This window comes from Neolamprologus brichardi, chromosome 9 (genome assembly GCF_056152115.1).
Source record: "Neolamprologus brichardi isolate AB-2024 chromosome 9, ASM5615211v1, whole genome shotgun sequence".
NCBI classification, from domain to species: domain Eukaryota; kingdom Metazoa; phylum Chordata; class Actinopteri; order Cichliformes; family Cichlidae; genus Neolamprologus; species Neolamprologus brichardi.
This window is the reverse complement of record NC_142112.1, coordinates 38877023-38897246: the sequence shown is the minus strand read 5'-3', so window position 1 is coordinate 38897246 and position 20224 is coordinate 38877023. Positions and strand designations below refer to the sequence as shown.

At 42.0% G+C, this 20224-nt stretch overlaps 3 protein-coding genes across 5 annotated transcripts in view; all 3 read right to left on the bottom strand.

Annotated features, from left to right (window-relative positions):
* Positions 1–20224, bottom strand: part of LOC148101642 (protein NLRC3-like) — a 148407-nt gene that overhangs the window by 52716 nt on the left and 75467 nt on the right. The gene's annotated exons all lie outside the window — the stretch shown is intronic.
* The window catches only part of LOC148101643 (ribonuclease inhibitor), an 84350-nt gene that overhangs the window by 25638 nt on the left and 38488 nt on the right, over positions 1–20224 (bottom strand). The gene's annotated exons all lie outside the window — the stretch shown is intronic.
* The window catches only part of LOC102794321 (NLR family CARD domain-containing protein 3-like), a 47479-nt gene that overhangs the window by 20951 nt on the left and 6304 nt on the right, over positions 1–20224 (bottom strand). The window contains exons 3-6 of one of the 2 annotated variants that reach the window (XM_087846577.1): positions 12152–12163; positions 5684–5740; positions 5507–5614; positions 3565–5402 (exon numbers count right to left, since the gene is read on the bottom strand). In XM_087846577.1, the coding sequence (XP_087702703.1) occupies positions 3565–5402; positions 5507–5614; positions 5684–5740; positions 12152–12163 (2015 nt within the window). Of the gene's footprint in view, positions 1–3564; positions 5403–5506; positions 5743–12151; positions 12164–20224 lie in introns of those variants that run through there. The other variant, XM_087846576.1, reaches the window with a different exon arrangement.

Below are 20224 nucleotides of genomic sequence, written 5' to 3'. Positions count from 1 at the left end.
ATTAGAGCGATTAGAACATGCTTTAGGTATTACAGGTACTGTGCTGCAGTGGTTTGTATCATATCTATCTAATAGACTTCAATTTGTTCATGTAAATGGAGAGTCCTCTTCACACACTGAGGTTAATTATGGAGTTCCACAGGGTTCGGTGCTAGGACCAATTCTGTTTACATTATACATGCTTCCCTTAGGCAGCATCATTAGAAGACATAGCATACATTTTCACTGCTATGCAGATGACATCCAGCTCTATCTGTCCATGAAGCCAGTCTATCTGCCTGTTTGTATACTTAGTTTGTATCCTTAGTTTAGTTCAGTCAGCATACAGCAATAAAGCTGTTTTTCAGTTCACTTTTTGCCACATCGAGTCCTGCATTTGGGTCCTTTCTGCTGCCTGAACACAGCAATTTAACCCACATCCTAAGTCTGTGGGGGCGAGTTTCCCCACACCTCGGACACAAAAATAATGTCAGTTGGAATTAAGCCGTGGAATTCCTTCCCCTCCACATGCCGGTCAGTACCCTGTTGGCCTGCCTCCTTTCTGGCAGCGATTTTTTCAGAGGATGAGAAGCAGGCTTTCATCTCTCCGCCATCACCAGTTTCCTCCTTCACCTCCGTTCCCTCATCTGGGAGAAAACAATGTTCACATCGCCAGTGCCCCTCTACTCAGCCAGAATCCAGGATTTCTGAGTAGCCAACTGGGGTGATTGACAAAGACACTCTTTCTGTTCCTTCTGAGGTCAGCTCTGTTTATCCTGGGGCCATTTGGTGTGAGAGGAATGCAAAAGACTGTTCAATTCAAACTTTTTCTAGGCTAGGGAATGCTAAGACTGTTCCCTCTGAGTGGGTGTGTTCTAACTCAGAGGATTTAAAACACTCTGTTTGTTTTGCTCTTTCTGAGCCTGATATTATTTCTACAAGGACTGTTTTCCTCTCTCTTTATCAAACATTGAAGCAAAACATAAGGGCTCTAGGTTTTTAGTTTGTAACATTAAGTGGTCCTCCAATGAAGCCAAATTGTGTTTCCCAGTGTCCTACAGCTGTGGTTTGTGTACCTCAGCTAATTCATTCTTACAGGGTGATTTATTTTGTACTACTCAGGATATTAATGTGGGGGGCAGATATGCTTGCACTTACAGGGCTGAAAAAATGGACAAAGCGCAGCCTGCAGCACAGCTCTTAGTTCAACTGTCAGTTTAGTCATTCACTAAACCGCCAATTCAGCCATCACCTTCACCGGCTCCTGCTGTGCTTAGGCCTATGTCGGTACAACCCGTAAACCCCATTTCTGAATGTATTAGCACAGCCGTCTCGACAGCAAGCAACTCAGGGACTACTCCTTTTCACCATGTGAATATAAAGGACTGTTTTTGCTCATCCATTCTAAGCAGGGAGCTATTCCTATCGAGACTTTAGCTGCTTCTCAAAGCTGGCCTTTTTTGAGACTGTCCCTCTCTCCAGGGCTTCCCCAGAGGCTGAGTTTCTGACCTCAGCTGACTCTGGACCCCTGGAGGCTATGGAGTCGTTACAGTTTGTTCAGCCACCACAATCATCGACTGAGAGCTCAGCTGAACGCTCTCAGCTGAACACTCTCAGCCTCTTTCAACTCTTTCGCCTGTGAGCTCTGTGTCAGCAATCAGTCTCCGCTGAGAACTTGGGTGAGTTTACCCAGTCACCTCCATCCTCTGCTGAAAGCTCCGGTGAGCTCATTCAGCCAGCTGAAGCCTGCTGGCTCACCAACACCTGCTGTTTCCACACCATCGCCTGCAGCACCAATACCTGCGGTTTCCGCACTGTTGCCTGCAGTACCACCACCAGCTCTGTCGCCTGCGGCTGCCAAGTTGTCGTCTGGTCCTTGATGCTGCCACCTCATCCACGTTCAGCTCAGCCTACTCAACCTTGTCCTTGTCTGGTTCGGTGTCGGCGGCCACCTTCCAGGCCACTGACTGGACTTCTTCGCCAGCACAGACAGCCTTCGGACCTGCTCTATCACCGCCGTCTTTCACATGGCCGACCTCCTGAACTGCTCCCTCACTGCCGCTACCTCGCGGTGGTCGGCCTCCGGACCTGTTTTATTGCCGTCGCAGGCCTCTGGGTCAGCCCCCTGAACTGTTGACTTGCCGCCATCTTCTGTGTGGCCAAACCCCTCAACTTTATCAGGCTCCTGTGCTCTCAACCTCCGGGTCGGCCACCTGAACTGTATGGACTTCTATGCTGTCAGTGTCACAGTCTGCCTTAGGCAGACTGTATAGAATGAGGAAGAGGACCCAAATGCAGAAAGTGAGATATGTATTGTGGTTGATGAATAACTACAAAACAAAAGGCAAAATCAATGACAACGCTAAACAATAACCTAAACTGGGAGTAAACTAGAACGTAACATGAAAAAAACCCTAAACATGGAAACCTGACAAGAGTACGTGAATACCTGGAAACATGGCGTGAACATAACAGATGACTGGACAAGGAATGAATGGAAACACGCAGACTAAAAGCACACAGAAAGTGATCAGGTGAAGTGGACACACATGGGGAAACAGTTGAATGGAATGAACATAATGACATCACAGGGGAAGAGTAAAACTAAACACACTGAACATAGAAACACAAGACCTCTTCAAAATAAAACAGAAAACATAATGAGACACAGACAAGACAACATAAACTTGACAACATAAGACTCGCAGACATGAACCACATGAAGGGTAAGTGAGACTTAAACGGATGGGTGAACACAAGGTGAATCTAACAAACAATGAACTATAACAGCAACCTAGGCATATATAAAAATGAACTTAGATAACATAATGAAATTAAATATAGACCATAAACACCAAAATATACTAAAACTCAAAACGCTGAGTCAAATGACCCAGGATCGTGACAGTCAGCCTCCAGGTCAGCCGCCGGATCTATGTTTTTGGAAGCATGAGACTGGTTCTGTTTTGGACTGTTCTTTGTGCTCCTGTGCCTTCTGTGAACATTTTGTTTAGAACTTTTCCTTCCCACTGTCGCTAAAGTGCTTGTTCATAGGGGGTCATACGATTGTTGGGTTTTTCTCTGTTTGTAAATTATAGGGTCTACCTTGCAATATGAAGGCGACTTGTCGTGATTTGGTGCTGTATGAGTAAAATTGATTTGAATAGTTCACTAGCTGATAAGTTGTCTAAAGAAGAAACAGAAACTGAGCACAGAGAAGAAGCTCAAATGGTGACTGTTTTTAACATTAGACTTCACTTCACTACAAAGAAGTTCTTCATAGATTCTTATTTTTGTTTTCTTTCTAACAGGAGTGTCTGAATGACCAACAACAACAGCAGCAGATTTAAAATACTGCCCCATAATGACACATCACAGGTACTACATGTAGATGTGAGTCTACAACACACAGCGTACGACGACCAATGCAGGATCATGCTAAGTGCACACACATTTCCTGATCAACAGAAAAAATGATTTTATTTGAGAAACTCAAACTGATGAGAATCATTTAGTACTGTGTATATCTAAAGAACTAAACTACTAATCCACACTAATTAATGATGTTAATGATCACATCTGGACTCACCGAGCCTTTCTGCAGTTCCTCACAGCTGGAATCAGTCTCTGTCGTCCATACTCTGATGTGTTGTAGTTGTTCAGGTCCAACTCATCCAGAACCGCCCCTGACATCTGCAGCATGAAGGCCAGAGCTGAGCAGTGGATCTCAGAGAGTTTCTTCTCTGATCTGTTCTCTGACTTCAGGAACTCTTGGATCTCCTGATGTACTGAGAGGTCGTTCATCTCCATCAGACAGTGGAAGATGTTGATGCTTCTGTCAGGAGAGATTTTATCACTGTTCATCTTCTTCAGGTTGTCGGTAATTCTCTGGATGATTTTTGGACTGTTGTTTGTCTGACCCAGCAGACCTCCTAAGAGTCTCTGGTTGGACTCCAGACAGAGGCCATGAAGGAAGCGAACAAACAGGTCCAGGTGGCCATTTTCACTTTGGAGGGATTTCTCCATGACTTTAGTCAAAAAGACATCCAGTGATGGGAAGGTATATGACCTGAATGTGTTCTTTAAAAAAGATGTGTTTGAGTGCCTGTTTTCTCCCAAGAAGTCCTTCAGCACCTGTGTCTTCCTGCTGGTGAAACAGTGGAACATGTAGACAGCAGCCAGAAACTCCTGAATGCTCAGATGAACAAAGCAGTAGACTGGTTTCTGGAAGATCACACACTCTCTTTTGAAGATCTCTGTACAAACTCCTGAGTACACCGAGGCCTCCGTGACATCCAGACCACACTGCTCCAGGTCTTCTTGGTAGAACATGATGTTTCCTTTCTCCAGATGTTCAAACGCCAGCCTCCCCAACTTCAAAAGAAGTTTTCTGTCAGCCTTTCTCAGCTCCTGTGGACTCGTCTCATGTCCCTCATGGTACTTGTTCTTCTTCCTCTTTGTCTGAACCAGCAGGAAGTGTGAGTACATGTCAGTCAGGGTCTTGGGCAGCTCTCCTCTCTGCTCTGTAGTCAACATGTGCTCCAGAACTGTAGCAGTGATCCAGCAGAAGACTGGGATACTACACATGATGTGGAGGCTCCTGGATGTCTTCATGTGGGAGATGATTCTGCTGGACAGCTCTTCATCACTGAATCTCCTCCTGAAGTACTCCTCCTTCTGGGCGTCAGTGAAGCCTCGTACTTCTGTTAGCCTGTCAACACATGTAGGAGGGATCTGATTGGCTGCTGCAGGTCGGGAAGTTATCCAGACGAGAGCCGAGGGAAGCAGATTCCCCTGGATGAGGTTTGTCAGCAGCTGGCTGACTGATGACTTCTGTGTGACATCAGACAGCAGCTTCCTGTGGGTGAAATCCAACGAAAGTCTGCTTTCATCCAGGCCGTCAAAGATGAACAAAAGCTGAGAGACAGCCAGCTTCTCTACTGTGACCTTCTGTAATGTTGGATGGAAAACATGGAGCAGCTCCAGAAGACTGTACTGCTCATCTCTGATCAGGTTCAGCTCCCTGAATGAAAGCAGAACCACCACACTGACATGTTGGTTCTCCAAGCCCTCTGCCCAGTCCAGAGTGAACTTCTGCACTGAGAAGGTTTTTCCAACGCCAGCCACGCCGTTGGTCAGAACCACTCTGATGGGTCTCTGTTGGTCAGGTAAGGCTTTAAAGATGTCCTGGCACCTGATTGGAGTGTCATGGAGGGCGTCCATCTTGGAAGCTGTCTCCAGCTGCCTCGCCTCATGTTGGGTATGAACCTCTTCACTCTGTCCCTCTGTGATGTAGAGCTCAGTGTAGATCCTGTTGAGGAGGGTTCTACTTCCTGTTTCATCACTTCCTTCAGTCACACGTTCACATCTCCTCCTCAGACTGATCTTATGTTCATCTAAAACCTCCTGCAGACCAACATCTGCTGAAAGAAAGAAAAACAGAAAGAAAACTCTTCAATGTCTGAACAACAACAAGAAGTCCAGTTTTCAGAAATGAGTCCATCAGCAGACAGATGTTCAGTCTTACTTTGTACACAGCTGCTCTGACTGGCTGTCTGCAGTCCAGCTCTGATTCTGGATCTTTCTCCACACTTGGGACAGGACGAGTCTCCTGATGAAGCAGACTGGTCCCAGTATGAGGAGATGCACTGTCTGCAGGACCAGTGTCCACAGCTGGTAGAGACTGGATCCTTCAGGATGTCCTGACACAAAGCACAGCAGGACAGCTGCTCCTCCTCACAAACACCACTCCCCTTCCTCTCTCTGTGAACACATTTCTTTATCACTAAAATCATTGACTGTCAGTGAAAAACATCCATATTTGACCAAGCTGCAGTTCAACAGAGTTCCTTTAATTTCATCAACACTAATTAACTGCTTTTCCTGTCTGCCTGTCTCATTAAACTCTGAGTGATGACTACAAACTCAACACTTCCTGCATAAACTTCACAATAAAAGCTTACCATCAGAGAGAGAGACATTATGTCCTTCACTGTTTTAAAGCCACTGTGTGCTGCTTATCTTGGGTTAGTTCAATTTGAAGCAGCTTAGAAGTGCTGTGTAGAGCCTCGGTCTCACAAACAGAGACTTCTGATTTCCTCTAGTTAAACAAACATAATGAAGATGAGCAGGTTTCTCTTCTAGTATCAAACTGAGAGTGGCTGACATGAATGAACAGGATAAGCTAACAGATACACACAACAATAAAAGTCAGCTGATTCCACTTGACATTGTGACAATGGCAGACATGATTACAATACAGGAATTATAGGAATGACATAAAAGAAGAAAATTGAACAAATCAGACTAAATGTTGAGTTTTGCATTAAGTATTACCCCCATGACCGCCATGGTTAACGGTTTATTAGCCCAACAGATCAGCTCGGAGGAATCTGAGCTCACTGCTTGAGCTGTGAGATGTTGTTGGGTTTTCTCACTTCAGGAAAACCCAACAACTCCTAAGTGTTTGGTCGACCTCTAAAACATTATATTTCTTCTTCTTTCATTGTTTTTTGTGCTGAGGGTCATTGTTGCATGGGCTACTTTTTCTTATGACTGAAATATCCTGATATTTTTTTTCAGAAAGTTGTAGAGCTCTCCTGGCTTGCTTGGCCTTGGCTCTGTACTGCAGTACTTGTGTGGGTTCTACTGGACAAGACTGCATCTACAATTGATCTGACATTCTGGCACAAATACAGTAAATAAAACCTAGGAGCACCTTAGTGTTTGTTTTCTTTAAAGTTGTACAGCTCGCTGGTATAGTTTTATACTGGCAGTTATTGTTGCCTGCAATATTTTTTTTTACCATTCTGTCTTGATTTTGGATCAAAAACTGGATTACAGCTGGCACCAACTGTCTGCCTCAGGAAATCACATGATAGGGTGGAGCTAGGTTTCCCAATGAGCTCACCCGAAACCTTGGCTGATTGTGACCCACACATGTTTTCACACCTTGGCTCATGTGATTAGGTAGAGGATCATCAAGGGGTCCTTTTGTCCCTCTTTGGGGGGACACTCCCACTCTGTTTAAATCTGTTTAAATCTGGGACTCTCCCCCATTTGACCAAAGAAGTCAAGACACTTTTTTTTCCAAGCTCCTTAGACTACGGTGACGTGGGTGACTGAGAACCTTCACAGACATACTGGTAATTCTTTGTTTTTACATTCATCGGGCCCCAATATGCCTAAATATCAAAGAGAAATTAAAATGCATGCCATGGAAGAGTTCGGGTCTTAGGAGGTTAATGTGCTTCAGTTAAACTAAACTTAACTAAACTCAGCTATCTTTGTTAGCTGTTTGCATCTGTTTCATTATCTCCTACATTCACTTATACTGCATTTCAATACAGCTGAATTCAAACTAAATCTCATGGACATATTTTTTTGTTCTTGTTGTCAGACAACAGAAAAACTAATACTGATTGTAATGTGGCCCAAATTACAGGGAAACACCGCTAATACTGCTAATTCGATTGGCAACTGCTCTGAAATTCAGATTTCTGTCACTGTGATGTTGTCTGACGTGTTAAAACCAAAGACTGCTGAGAATTCAGAGCCTTTTAAAAGTAAAGTCATTGATCAGAGAGAATGAAGCCAGCATCTCACTCAGATCTGTATCTACAGCCATCCACCTCTTAAGTCTGACATCATTAGCCAATGATGGGTCCAAACTTTTCTTCTGTTCCAAACTCAAACCAGTACTATAACATCACTGAGAGGTAAAAAGGACCCAAATTCTTAAATCTTCAATTAAATGTTTCGTGCTGCTGCTTTCACTGGTGTTACAATATGCATGAAAAACATTATTTATGAAGTTAAACGGAGTGTGTCATAATCCTGGGTCATATGATTGTTGGGTTTTTCTCTGTATCTATTATTGTACAATCTACTGTACAATATAAAGTGCCTTGAGGCGACTGTTGTTGTGATTTGGCTCTATATAAATAAAATTGAATTGAACTGAATTTGACCCAGCATTGGTGTCATTTTTGTATTATGCACTGTTCCAAAAAATAGTAATATTAATGTATCTTACTGTATATTTTACAGTTTTGTACTGTCTTTCTAGAATATCATTAAATTTACATAGGTAGACTGTGATTTTACATGTCAAAGGTAAAATAACATAACATCACTGTAAATATAGTAAAACACAATTTACTTGTTTTCTAAATATATTTTTTTGTACATATGCATATTTAGATTGTAAAAATACATCCAAAAATGTATCATCATTTCACAAATATTTGTCTGTTATGTGAGAGAATGATCTGTTAAATTCAAATGTAATACTATGGAAAATATATAAAATAATCAAAAATTAATAAGAATAATCAATAATTAAAGGAATATTTGAATTTTCATTTTGCTGAAAATTTCATGTCATCTAGGTCTGATTCAATAATTCAGAGGTAACAAGTGAAAATATAATTAATATGAATAAAAAAAACCCATATAAAACATCACGCTGTGCTAATTATATATTTAAAAAAATAAATATAGAGGTAGGAATTGCAATTAGGCAGCACGGTGGCACGGTGGTTAGCACTGTTGCCGCACAGCAAGAAGGTCCTGAGTTCAATTCCAACATCAGGCCGGGGTCTTTCTGTGTGGAGTTTGCATGTTCTCCCCATGTTTGCGTGGGTTCTCTCCGGGTACTCCGGCTTCCTCCCACCGTCCAAAGACATGCAGCTTGTGGGGATAGGTTAATTGGAAAATCCAAATTGCCACTAGGTGTGAATGTGCGAGTGAATGTGAGCGTGAATGGTTGTCTGTCCCTGTGTGTTGGCCCTGCGACAGACTGGCGACCTGTCCAGGGTGTACCCCGCCTCTCGCCCTATGACAGCTGGGATAGGCTCCAGCGCCCCCCGCGACCCTGAAAAGGATAAGCGGAAGCGAATGGATGGATGGATGGATGGATGGAATTGCAATTAATATGAATCTCAAAGTATTCACAACATTCCTGAACAGAAATAGGCCTCTGCACCTGGGGTGAGGGTGTGGCCATGAAAACAATGTGACATGCCATTGGATGTTGGGACACATAATAACATGATGCATCGGCCAATGAATGTGAACTAACAACCACAAGGTCGCGGGTATGGCTGCACTGTAGGAAAAAATCCTAATATAAAAGTATTTTACTGCATTTTACAGTTTTGTTCTGTTCTTCTATCATTAAAGTTACGTAAATAGACTGTGATTTCACATTTCAAATGTAAATTAACGTTAAATCACTGTAATGTAATAAAACATAATTTTCATGGTTATTAAATGTATCTGTCTGTACTTATGCATATTTAGATTGTTAAAATACATTCAGAAATGTATCATGATTTCACAAATATCTGTCCGTTATTTGAAAGATCAAACTGTTGAATTCAAATGTAATGCTATGGAAAAGTATATAACATGATTCCTATAGGTTTGTGTTACATCACATAAGTATTATTATCATTGCTATTTAGGGCGATCGTGGCTCAAAAGTTGGCAGTTCGCCTTGTGATCAGAAGGTTGCCGGTTCGAGCCCCGGCTCGGACACTCTCGGTCGTTGTGTCTGTGGTCAAGACTCTTCACCTACCGCCTACTGGTGATTGCCAGAGGGGCCGATGGTGCGATATGGTGGCCTCGCCTCTGTCAGTCTGTCCCAGGGCATGCAATCCATTATTATTTAATTTAACTGTATATTTCTCTACATTTACGTATTATGATTCATATTGCCACATTGGCCTTGTTTATAGGTAATGTCATTGTTTGATCACGTTAAAATGTTCCTAATTTAATGTCTAAAAGCACTTGGAAAAGGCAGAATCCCATGTAAAATTAGCGCAACAAACTCTATTTTCATTACTGAAAATAACCGTATTTTCATGAGGAAGTTATTTTCTGTTATTTTACGGTAGTATTTTGGCGCCCCAGAGTCCCGAATATTACCGTTTTTTTAAGATGTTTTTTTTAACAGTGTGGTTTATGTTTAAAGTTTATTTAGTTTGTCGTGAGTTTACTCTATATTTTGAATTTTCTAGGTGTGCCTGTTTAGTTCTTGTCTATTAGGTTCCCCCTGTGTCTTCGTCCTCTGTGTCCCTCTCTGTATGTTCGGTGTTTATGTGTGTGTTTTTGTGTCTTGTTCCCCTTTTATGTGCCCATGTTCCCCTCCTTGTGTTCATTCCATGCCTCCCCTGTCTCTCATGTTTATCCATATTTCCCCAGCCCTTCATGTCGCTCCCGCTCTCTTGTGTTTTCTCACCCTCTTTGTCTCCCCTACCTGTTTCTGTGTTTCTCTCCTTGTGTTCCATCTTGTCTCCTCATTCTGTTATGTTCATGTCTGTGTGTTCCATGTCTTATGGTCAAGCTTGTGTCAGTCAGTGTTTCACCGTTACTGTTTTACTGTGACAGTCTTGTGTTCCATGTTCGGTGTGTTTAGTTTTGCTTTCCCTTGTCAGTTAGATCATGTTCAGCTGTGTTCCCTTCTGTGGTTTGTTCCCTCGTTTGCCCACGAGTGTATTTATGTCTGCATCTCCCTCTATCCTTTTTCTGTTCTGCCTCTTTCTTTGCTGTGTGTTCTGCCTGTACATTAGTTTCTAGCCCCACGCAGTTTAGTTCCAGTATTTATTTGTCCAACAATAAAGCTGTTTTTTGAGTTTAGTTCTGCCTTTGAGTTTTTATTTTGGGTTGTCCATTCCTGCATGCTGCACACAGCCCATGACAGTAATGAGAAGTTAGCAGGAAGTTATCTCACTAGTTTCCATCTAAAGATGATATAAAATGTTCTGACTGAGGGATTTCTGATAAACTAAAACTTACGGTTCTGCAATCACTTCATGACCATTGCGTGAATGCTGTGCTACCTAACGGTTAGCTACAGAGCTATTGCTAGAATTATATAAACACATTAGCAGAGCGCAGAGTGCAGATGGCAGATGAACGCTTTTTTCCCTTCAATAAAACTTAATGCGAGAGTTTCTGATGGGCAGAGACAAATGCAGTCATGGCAGGAAACAGACTAAACTTCAGTCAGGAGAACACCTGAGATGATCCATCCACAACACAAGGTTAGTCATCAGTCTGCTGCTGCCTTGATTCTGATAACTCACTACAAAACTGATACAACAACAACTGATACTAAGCTACATGTACCCACTTAAAGATCAAAGTTAGCCTCAAAATGATTATTTTATAAAGTTTTGGTATCTGGCAAACCGTGAGCCCATAGAGGATAGCTACATTTTTACATTTCGTTTTAAAGACTGAGATGAAAGACATGCCACACATGAACAGTGCTAATAAAAAGTCAGAGGCCGAAAATGACCACTAATTACTTTTAGGCACTTTTTAAAATCAATAGAATAAGATAAAAATCATTAAAGGGGACATGAAATGCAATAGACATAAAGGCTCATATATACCACTGAGCTGTGCTCTCAAAAACTGACAGAGATATAACTCTGTCTGTGAAGATGGATTTGAGAAAAAAGTCCTTAAAGTTAAAGTTTTTAAAACATGTTTAGTGCCATCTTCTGTCAGTACAGAATGTGGCATCATGTGGTTGGTTGGTTGTGGCTAATAGACTTACACGGGTTTATATTAGCTGACTAGAGAAAGAATCAATAACCCAGAGGAAAATAAGCACATTAAAACTAAAAATCAGGTTAAAGGGATCTTTCGTGCTGTAACAATGAGTTTATTTTAAACTGAGGATATACCGTCTACTTTCTCTGTCAGTCTCCTTATCAGCCTGTTTGAGTCACCAGACCAAGGATCAGTAGTTGGCTACTGACCAGGACATGTCCTTCAACGCACATATTAAACAAATATGTAAGACTGCTTTCTTCCATTTGTGCAACATCTCTAAAATTAGAAATATCCTGTCTCAGAGTGACGCTGAAAAACTAGTTTATGCATTTATTACTTCCAGGCTGGACGACTGTAATTCATTATTATCAGGAAGTCCTAAAAACTCCCTGAAAAGCCTTCAGCTAATCCAAAATGCTGCAGCAAGAGTCCTGACAGGGACTAGAAAGAGAGACCATATTTCTCCTGTTTTGGCTTCCCTTCATTGGCTTCCTGTTAAATCCAGGATTCAAAATCCTGCACCTCACATACAAGGTCTTAAATAATCAGGCCCCATCTTATCTTAATGACCTTGTAGTACCATATCACCCTATTAGAGCACTTCGCTCTCGCACATCAGGCTTACTTGTTGTTTCTAGAGTATTTAAAAGTAGAATGGGAGGCAGAGCCTTCAGTTTTCAGGCCCCTCTTCTGTGGAACCAGCTTCCAGTTTGGATTCAGGAGACAGACACTATCTCTACTTTCAAGATTAGGCTTCAAACTTTCCTTTTTGCTAAAGCATATAGTTAGGGCTGGACCAGGTGATCCTGAATCCTCCCTTAGTTATGCTGCAATAGACATAGGCTGCCAGGGATTCCCACGATGCATTGAGTTTTTCCTTTCCGGTCATCTTTCTAAATCACTATGACCTCTCTGCATTGAATCATATCTGTTATTAACCTCTGTCTCTCTTCCACAGCATGTCTTTATCCTGTCTTCCTTCTCTCACCCCAACCAATCACAGCAGATGGCCCCACCCCTCCCTGAGCCTGGTTCTGCTGGAGGTTTCTTCCTGTTAAAAGGGAGTTTTTCCTTCCCATTGTCGCCAAAGTGCTTTCTCATAGTCATATGATTGTTGGGTTTTTCTCTGTATCTATGAAGCGCCTTGAAGCAACTTTTGTTGTGATTTGGCGCTACATAAATAAAATTGAATTGAATTGAATTGAATTGAATTGAATTGAATTGAATTGAATTGAATTGAATTGAATAGTCCGACATCCAGATTTTCCACAACAGGCCACATAATGCTCTCCACTTTACAGTCTCCTTCACTTGCATGTGGGCTTTGGTTTTCCTCTCTTTTAATATGAAGGGAGGATCCAGAGGCACCACTCCAAACAAATGATGCAATAATAACTCTACATCAAAAAGCAAATGAAGGATACAATAAGCGACGTGCTGCATGGGAAGAAGGAGGAAGAAAGGCTTGGTGTTCAAGGAAATCTGACATGAATAAAAAGAGAGATGTTCTGGTGACAATAACAACAATGTGTCAAACAGTGGTTAAAGGCAAGAGAATCATCCAACACAAAGCCAGAGTCTCAAGGCAACTGAGGCTGGATCAGCAGATACCAAACATATGGCTCCACTTTTATATCCTTCTTTGTCAGCAGGTTCACTTCCAAAATGAAGGCACAACTCTTGAGCACCATGAGCCCCACCCATGGATGTGAGGAGTGGAGTTTTAAAAGATAACGGAGTTACTCTACCACAAGAATATTTTACAAGATCTCAGACACAGATGGAACAAGCTCAGATACATTTCCTCCCAGAGTATCAGAATCAGAAAAACATTATTAATCCAGATGCCACTATGACTTGCATCATCTGTGTACATGCCATTTGGCCATCTTGACATGAAAGGCCTAGTCACCTAACTCCCACCTCTGACAGGAGGAGCTTCAGCTTGGATTTCAGCTCTGGAACACAACACAACTGGAGAAACACTCCTGTTGGAGACATTTGTGCACTGCTGTCGTGCATTGGAGCTGATGTGACCACGGGTTGGATGGAGGCATTGGACCCAGAGTGCGGGACAGCGACCACTTCAGTCAATTAGAAATAGACTTTTGCAGCACCTTAGCCACCTATCCAGGAATTAAAGATTTAAGAGCATTAAGAGGGCTAAAGCTTCAACTAACCAAGTCAATTACTAAGTAGTAGTGTTGTGTCGGTCGTGTGCTGGGCAGAGGGGGGAGGGGCGGTAGTTACACTCAGTAGCACAGGAACAGAGCAGGAGGGAGAGAGAGAATGAGAGCCAGGGACAACAACGTCACATTAGAAAGGTATAGTAATCATCCACAACTATTTTCAATTGTAGATGATAAAGGATTCAGAAAGTTTATTCATGCAGGCCCATATGACAGAGAATGTGCATCTTCTTTTTGTTTTCATATTTTAATTTATATTTGATTGTGTTGTGGTTTGCAGTGTTTTGTGTTGTTTCACTTTAAAATTTTTAAAGGAAAAAGCTGAAAATTTAAATAGTTAAAAGTTGACATGTGAATAGTTGTTTTTTGTATTATATGATTTATTTATTACATTTTATGTGAAGTGAATAAATAAAAGTATATTTACAGTGGCCCCTAGAGACAAAGCACGTACAAACCCCGAAGCACGTAAAAACACAACAGAAGTGCTCCAGGATGCTGGGCGCAGTGTTGAGCTTTTGTTACCTAGTACCAACGACTGGATTTGGTGTGTGGTAGTAACAGGTAAATGAACATTTTTTTTAATTATTTGAATATATATGAGTGCTTGTGTATAAATACACAAACAACACACATATGCTTTAAATTCTGTAATTTAAGTGATCTAGGTAGCTCTGTTTTGGAGGTTCAGTTAATGCTAGAAATGTGTTCTGGAGTTTGTACATGCTTTGTCTCAAGGGGCCACCGTATATATTTATTTATTTATTTATGTATATATTTATATATAAATAAAACCACAGTTTTTTTTTACATTAGTAATTCCTTTTGTGTATAATTTTATATTGTTGTTAATAATAAATTAATTAAAGCAACAAAACAACCTCAAGAGCCGGTTCTTTTTAGTGAGCCGAGCCAAAAGAGCTGGTTCTCTAAAAAGAGCCAGAAATCCCATCACTAGTGGAGAGGACTGAACACCATCACTGGACGGAGCACTGTGACCGAAGGGGGTCCAGAGTCTGGAGACCAGGTTTGGGCTAACAGATTGAATCAGTTTTTAACAGGTTTGATTCAGTAGCCCTTCCCTCCCCGATCCACCAGAGCTCTTCAAACCTCCTTCACACCTCTCTGCAACTCCCCATAGCCCCGGGGATATCAAATGCACCTCACCTGCCCCCCTTTTCCTTTTCCTTCTACAACTCTACTGCCTCCTCCCCCTACACCAGTCATCAGGAGCCACCCACCCACACCCTACACTGCAGCCTCTCCATCACAACTGACCAGGTGCAAAGTCAGCTGAGGAAGATGAAAACCAGGACGGCCACGGGTCCCGATGGAATCAGCTCCAGACTTTTGAGTGACTGTGCAGATCAACCCTGTCAGGTTATCACATACATCTTTAACCTCAGTCTCAGCCTGGAGAGGGCCCCCATTCTGTGGAAGACCTCCTGCTTGGTGCCAGTCCCAAAGACAACGCACCCCAAGGAGCCAAACCACTTCAGACCTGTTGCCCTGACTTCACAGCTGATGAAGACCATGGAGTGGATCATACTACACCACCTTCACCCATTAGTCGGGAGAGATCTAGACCCGCTGCAGTTTGCCTACCTGCTGCATCGGGCCTTCTCTCATCTGGAGAGCGCCAGGTGCACTGTGAGAGTCATGTTTTATTATTTCTCCAGTGTCTTCAATGCAATCAAACCCTCAGTGCTAAGGGGGAAGATGCAGGGAGCAGGAATGGACCATCAGCTGTCCTTATGGATTATTGACTACCTCACCAGGAGACCCCAGTATGTGAGGCTGCGGGACTGTGTGTCTGAGGTGGTAGTCTGTAGCATGGGGGCCCCACAAGGAACAGTACTCGCCCCTTTCCTCTTCACCCTGTACATGACGGACTTCAGTTATAACACGGACACTTGCCATCTCCAGAAGGTCTCAGACGACACCGCCATTGCCCTGGTGTTGGAGGGAAATGAACTGGAATACAGGGGGGTCATCAATGACTTCGTCAGCTGGTGTGAACAGAACCATCTTTGCATCAATGCCAGCAAGACGAAGGAGCTGGTGATTGACTTCAGCAAGATGCCACCCCCCATTACACCAGTGATCATCCAGGGTTTGACCATTGAAACGGTGGAGGAGTACAAATACCTGGGTGTTCACCTCAATAACAAACTGGACTGGTCCACAAACACAAATGCACTTTACAAAAAGGGTCTAAGTCGTCTCCACCTGCTACGGCTGCTGAGATACTTCAGGGTGAACAGGACACTCCTAAGGACATTTTACGACACTGTGGTGGCGTCTGCTATTTGCTATGCTGGGGTCTGCTGGAGTGATGGAATGACAGAGAGGGACATGGGGAAACTCAACAAACTGGTCAGGAGGGCCAGCTCTGTCCTGGAGTGTCTGCTGAAGTCCATTGAGCAGGTTGGGGAGAAGAGGATGTTGTCTGTCTAAGCTAACATCCATCATGGACAACACCTCCCAACACCTGCAAGAGACTGTATGAGCACTGAGTAGCTCATTCAGCAGTATAATTTTACACCCACTGAGGAGCACTACCGCAGGTCATTCTTACCAGCAGCTGTCAGACTCTATGATGCAGCTTAACATTCCTTTGGTCATCTTACTCACTAGCTTGTTTGATTACTGTATATTTTATAAATATCTCCATACATTTTTTTCAATTTTTTCTATACATATTCTGTACATTGTTACCTGTATATACCTGTATATATGAACTTCAGTTGCGTATGTTTATAGGACCACCCTTTGTCTGCTTTTTATATTTTATTTTCCCTTGCTGTAAGAGCAACAAAATTTCTCATCCGTGGGATAATAAAGGTTTTCTATTCTATTCTATTCTATTCTATTCTATTCTAAAGAGGGCAACTAAGCTATGGGAGGCAAACACTGCAAGGAGGCCAGATATTTCAGATGAAATTAAACAGCAAATAGCAAAACAGCATCAACAGCAAATATAATGGAGGGAGGATGGAGGAGAACAAGTACTGATGAAATAAACTTATGAATGAATCAATGCATGAATGAATGAAAGCCTTTATTTTCAGCCTTTATTAACTCCATCCATTGCAGTTTGGTTTTAGACCAAAATGTTCTATTAGCTTAGAAAACTACAGGCAGATGTTGCTTTATTACAAGAGACTCACAGGCTCGTAACAGTTTTAAAAGAACTTAAAACACCTGAGTTTCCTAATATGTTTGCAGCCTGTTATAATTCTAGATAGAGGGAGGTAGCAATTTTAATACATGAAAATGTAAATTGTACAGTACTAGACACAGTTATAGATCCAGAGGGTAGATTCCTAATTATTAAACAATCTATACTTGATAAAAAGCTATGTATTGTAAGTATATACGGTCCAAATGTTGATGATCCCTCATTCTTTCACATTTTTTTAAGTGCACTCTCTGAACACTTAGATGGCACACTTGTTCTTGGAGGCGACCTCAACCTTGGACTAAATGAAGAAATGGATAGGCTCAACACAGTCCGCAAATATAATCAAACAGTATATAAGCGACTTTGGCCTTTGCGATGCATGGCGCTCCCTTCACCCCACCAGTAAGGAATATACTTTTTCCTCACATGTTCATCACTCCTACTCTCGTCTGGATTATTTTTTGGTCAGCAGCTCACTGCTGAGCGACATTTCAGACACTGAGATTCACCCTATAGCTGTCAGCAATCATGCTCCTGTATCTTTAACACTAATGCACAAGAAGAACATTACGCAAAGTAAAAACTGGAGATTTAATACATCACTGCTTAAAGATGAAGAGTTTATTAAATATTTTAAAAAAGAGTGGACTTCATATTTAGACTATATTGACACTGAAGGCAATTGTCTATGGTGTGAGATGTGCAGCACCTGAAACTACAGATACTGGATGCCTGTGCTGGCGTTTCTCCTGCGGTGTTGCTATCAGTGTGTGAAGAGTGGGAGAAGAGGGTTGCATTGACAATCCAAAACAATGGGCAGCACATTGAACACATTTTATAAGTGGTCAGAAACTTGTAAATAACTCATGAAAGAATAAAGTTACGTTGAAACCAAGCACACCATTGTTTTTCTTGTGACATTACCAATAATTTTGATGTGTCACGTGGCCCTCTTCCTATTGAAAAGACAAAAGTTGTATCCAAGATGGCTGACTTCTAAATGGTCGCCACCCATCTTGAAGACTTTGCCCCCTCACATATACCAATGTGCCACAAACAGGACTTTAATATCACCAACCATTCCCATGTTATTACGGTGTATCCATATAAATGGCCCACCCTGTATAATTTTGATTTGATTGAATCTTTATTTTGAACATGTTAAAAAAGTACAACAACATAGAATTAAAAGAGAAAAATAAACAAAGCAAAACAAAAGGAAAACGAGCAACCACAACTACAAATAACTTTCATGTTCAAAAAGGAGCAGGAAGAAGCATAAGCTTATTTATATGTCATGTGTATTTTTTTTATTATTCTTTTTTATACATATATACAGTGGGGCAAAAAAGTATTTAGTCAGCCACCGATCGTGCAAGTTCCCCCACTTAAAATGATGACAGAGGTCAGTAATTTGCACCAGAGGTACACTTCAACTGTGAGAGACAGAATGTGAAAAAAAAATCCATGAATTCACATGATAGGATTTGTAAAGAATTTATTTGTAAATTTAGGGTGGAAAATAAGTATTTGGTCACCTCAAGCAAGGAAAATCCCTGGCTCTCACAGACCTGTAACGTCTTCTGTAAGAAGCTTTTCTGTCCCCCACTCGTTACCTGTATGAATGGCACCTGTTTGACCTCATCATCTGTATAAAAGACACCTGTCCACAGCCTCAACCAGTCAGACTCCAAACTCCGCCATGGCCAAGACCAAAGAGCTTTCGAAGGACACCAAGAAAAGAATTGTAGACCTGCACCAGACTGGGAAGAGTGAATCTACAATAGGCAAGCAGCTTGGTGTGAAAAAATCAACTGTGGGAGCAATCATCAGAAAATGGAAGACATACAAGACCACTGATAATCTCCCTCGATCTGGGGCTCCACGCAAGATCTCATCCCGTGGGGTCAAAATGATCATGAGAACGGTGAGCAAAGATCCCAGAACCACACGGGGGGACCTGGTGAATGACCTGCAGAGAGCTGGGACCAAAGTAACAAAGGTCACCATCAGTAACACACTACAACGGCAGGGAATCAAATCCCAGTGCCAGACGTGTTCCGCTGCTGAAGCCAGTGCATGTCCAGGCCCATCTGAAGTTTGCCAGAGAGGACATGGATGATACAGCAGAGGATTGGGAGAATGTCATGTGGTCAGATGAAACCAAAGTAGAACTTTTTGGTATAAACTCAACTCGTCGTGTTTGGAGGAAGAAGAATACTGAGTTGCATCCCAAGAACACCATACCTACTGTGAAGCATGGGGGTGGAAACATCATGCTATGGGGCTGTTTTTCTGCCAAGGGGACAGGACGACTGATCCGTGTTAAGGACAGAATGAATGGGGCCAAGTATCGTGAGATTTTGAGCCAAAACCTCCTTCCATCAGTGAGAACTTTGAAGATGAAACGAGGCTGGGTCTTCCAACATGACAATGATCCAAAACACACCGCCCGGGCAACAAAGGAGTGGCTCCGTAAGAAGCATTTGAAAGTCCTGGAGTGGCCTAGCCAGTCTCCAGACCTCAACCCCATAGAAAATCTGTGGCGGGAGTTGAAAGTCCGTGTTGCTCGGCGACAGCCCCAAAACATCACTGCTCTTGAGAAGATCTGCATGGAGGAATGGGCCAAAATACCAGCTACTGTGTGTGCAAACCTGGTAAAGACCTATAGTAAACGTTTGACCTCTGTTATTGCCAACAAAGGTTATGTTACAAAGTATTGAGTTGTATTTTTGTTATTGACCAAATACTTATTTTCCATCCTGATTTACAAATAAATTCTTTACAAATCCTACCATGTGAATTCATGGATTTTTTTTTCACATTCTGTCTCTCACAGTTGAAGTGTACCTCTGGTGCAAATTACTGACCTCTGTCATCATTTTAAGTGGGGGAACTTGCACAGTCGGTGGCTGACTAAATACTTTTTTGCCCCACTGTGTATATATATATATATATATATATATATATGTTATTTACTTAGTTTTTAAGAGTTTTAATCATTTGTGTTTTCTTAAATTACTTTTCAAATAAATAGGCTGGCCCCAGAGTGTCTTAATAGATACATCCACAGGCAAGATAGTAATCGTATTACTAGGAGCATGGTGAAAGGCAACTGCAAGATATAATATCGTAGATCTAAATTTGGACAGTCAGTATTTTCCATAAGGCTTGCCTTCTGTGGGAGACACTTCCCACTGAAATCAAAGTGATTACAGACATCAGTTCCTTTACTTTGAAAGTCAAAGGTTGGTCACATGAAAAACTCTTAATACACCATAGAAACACATGACAAGCAACA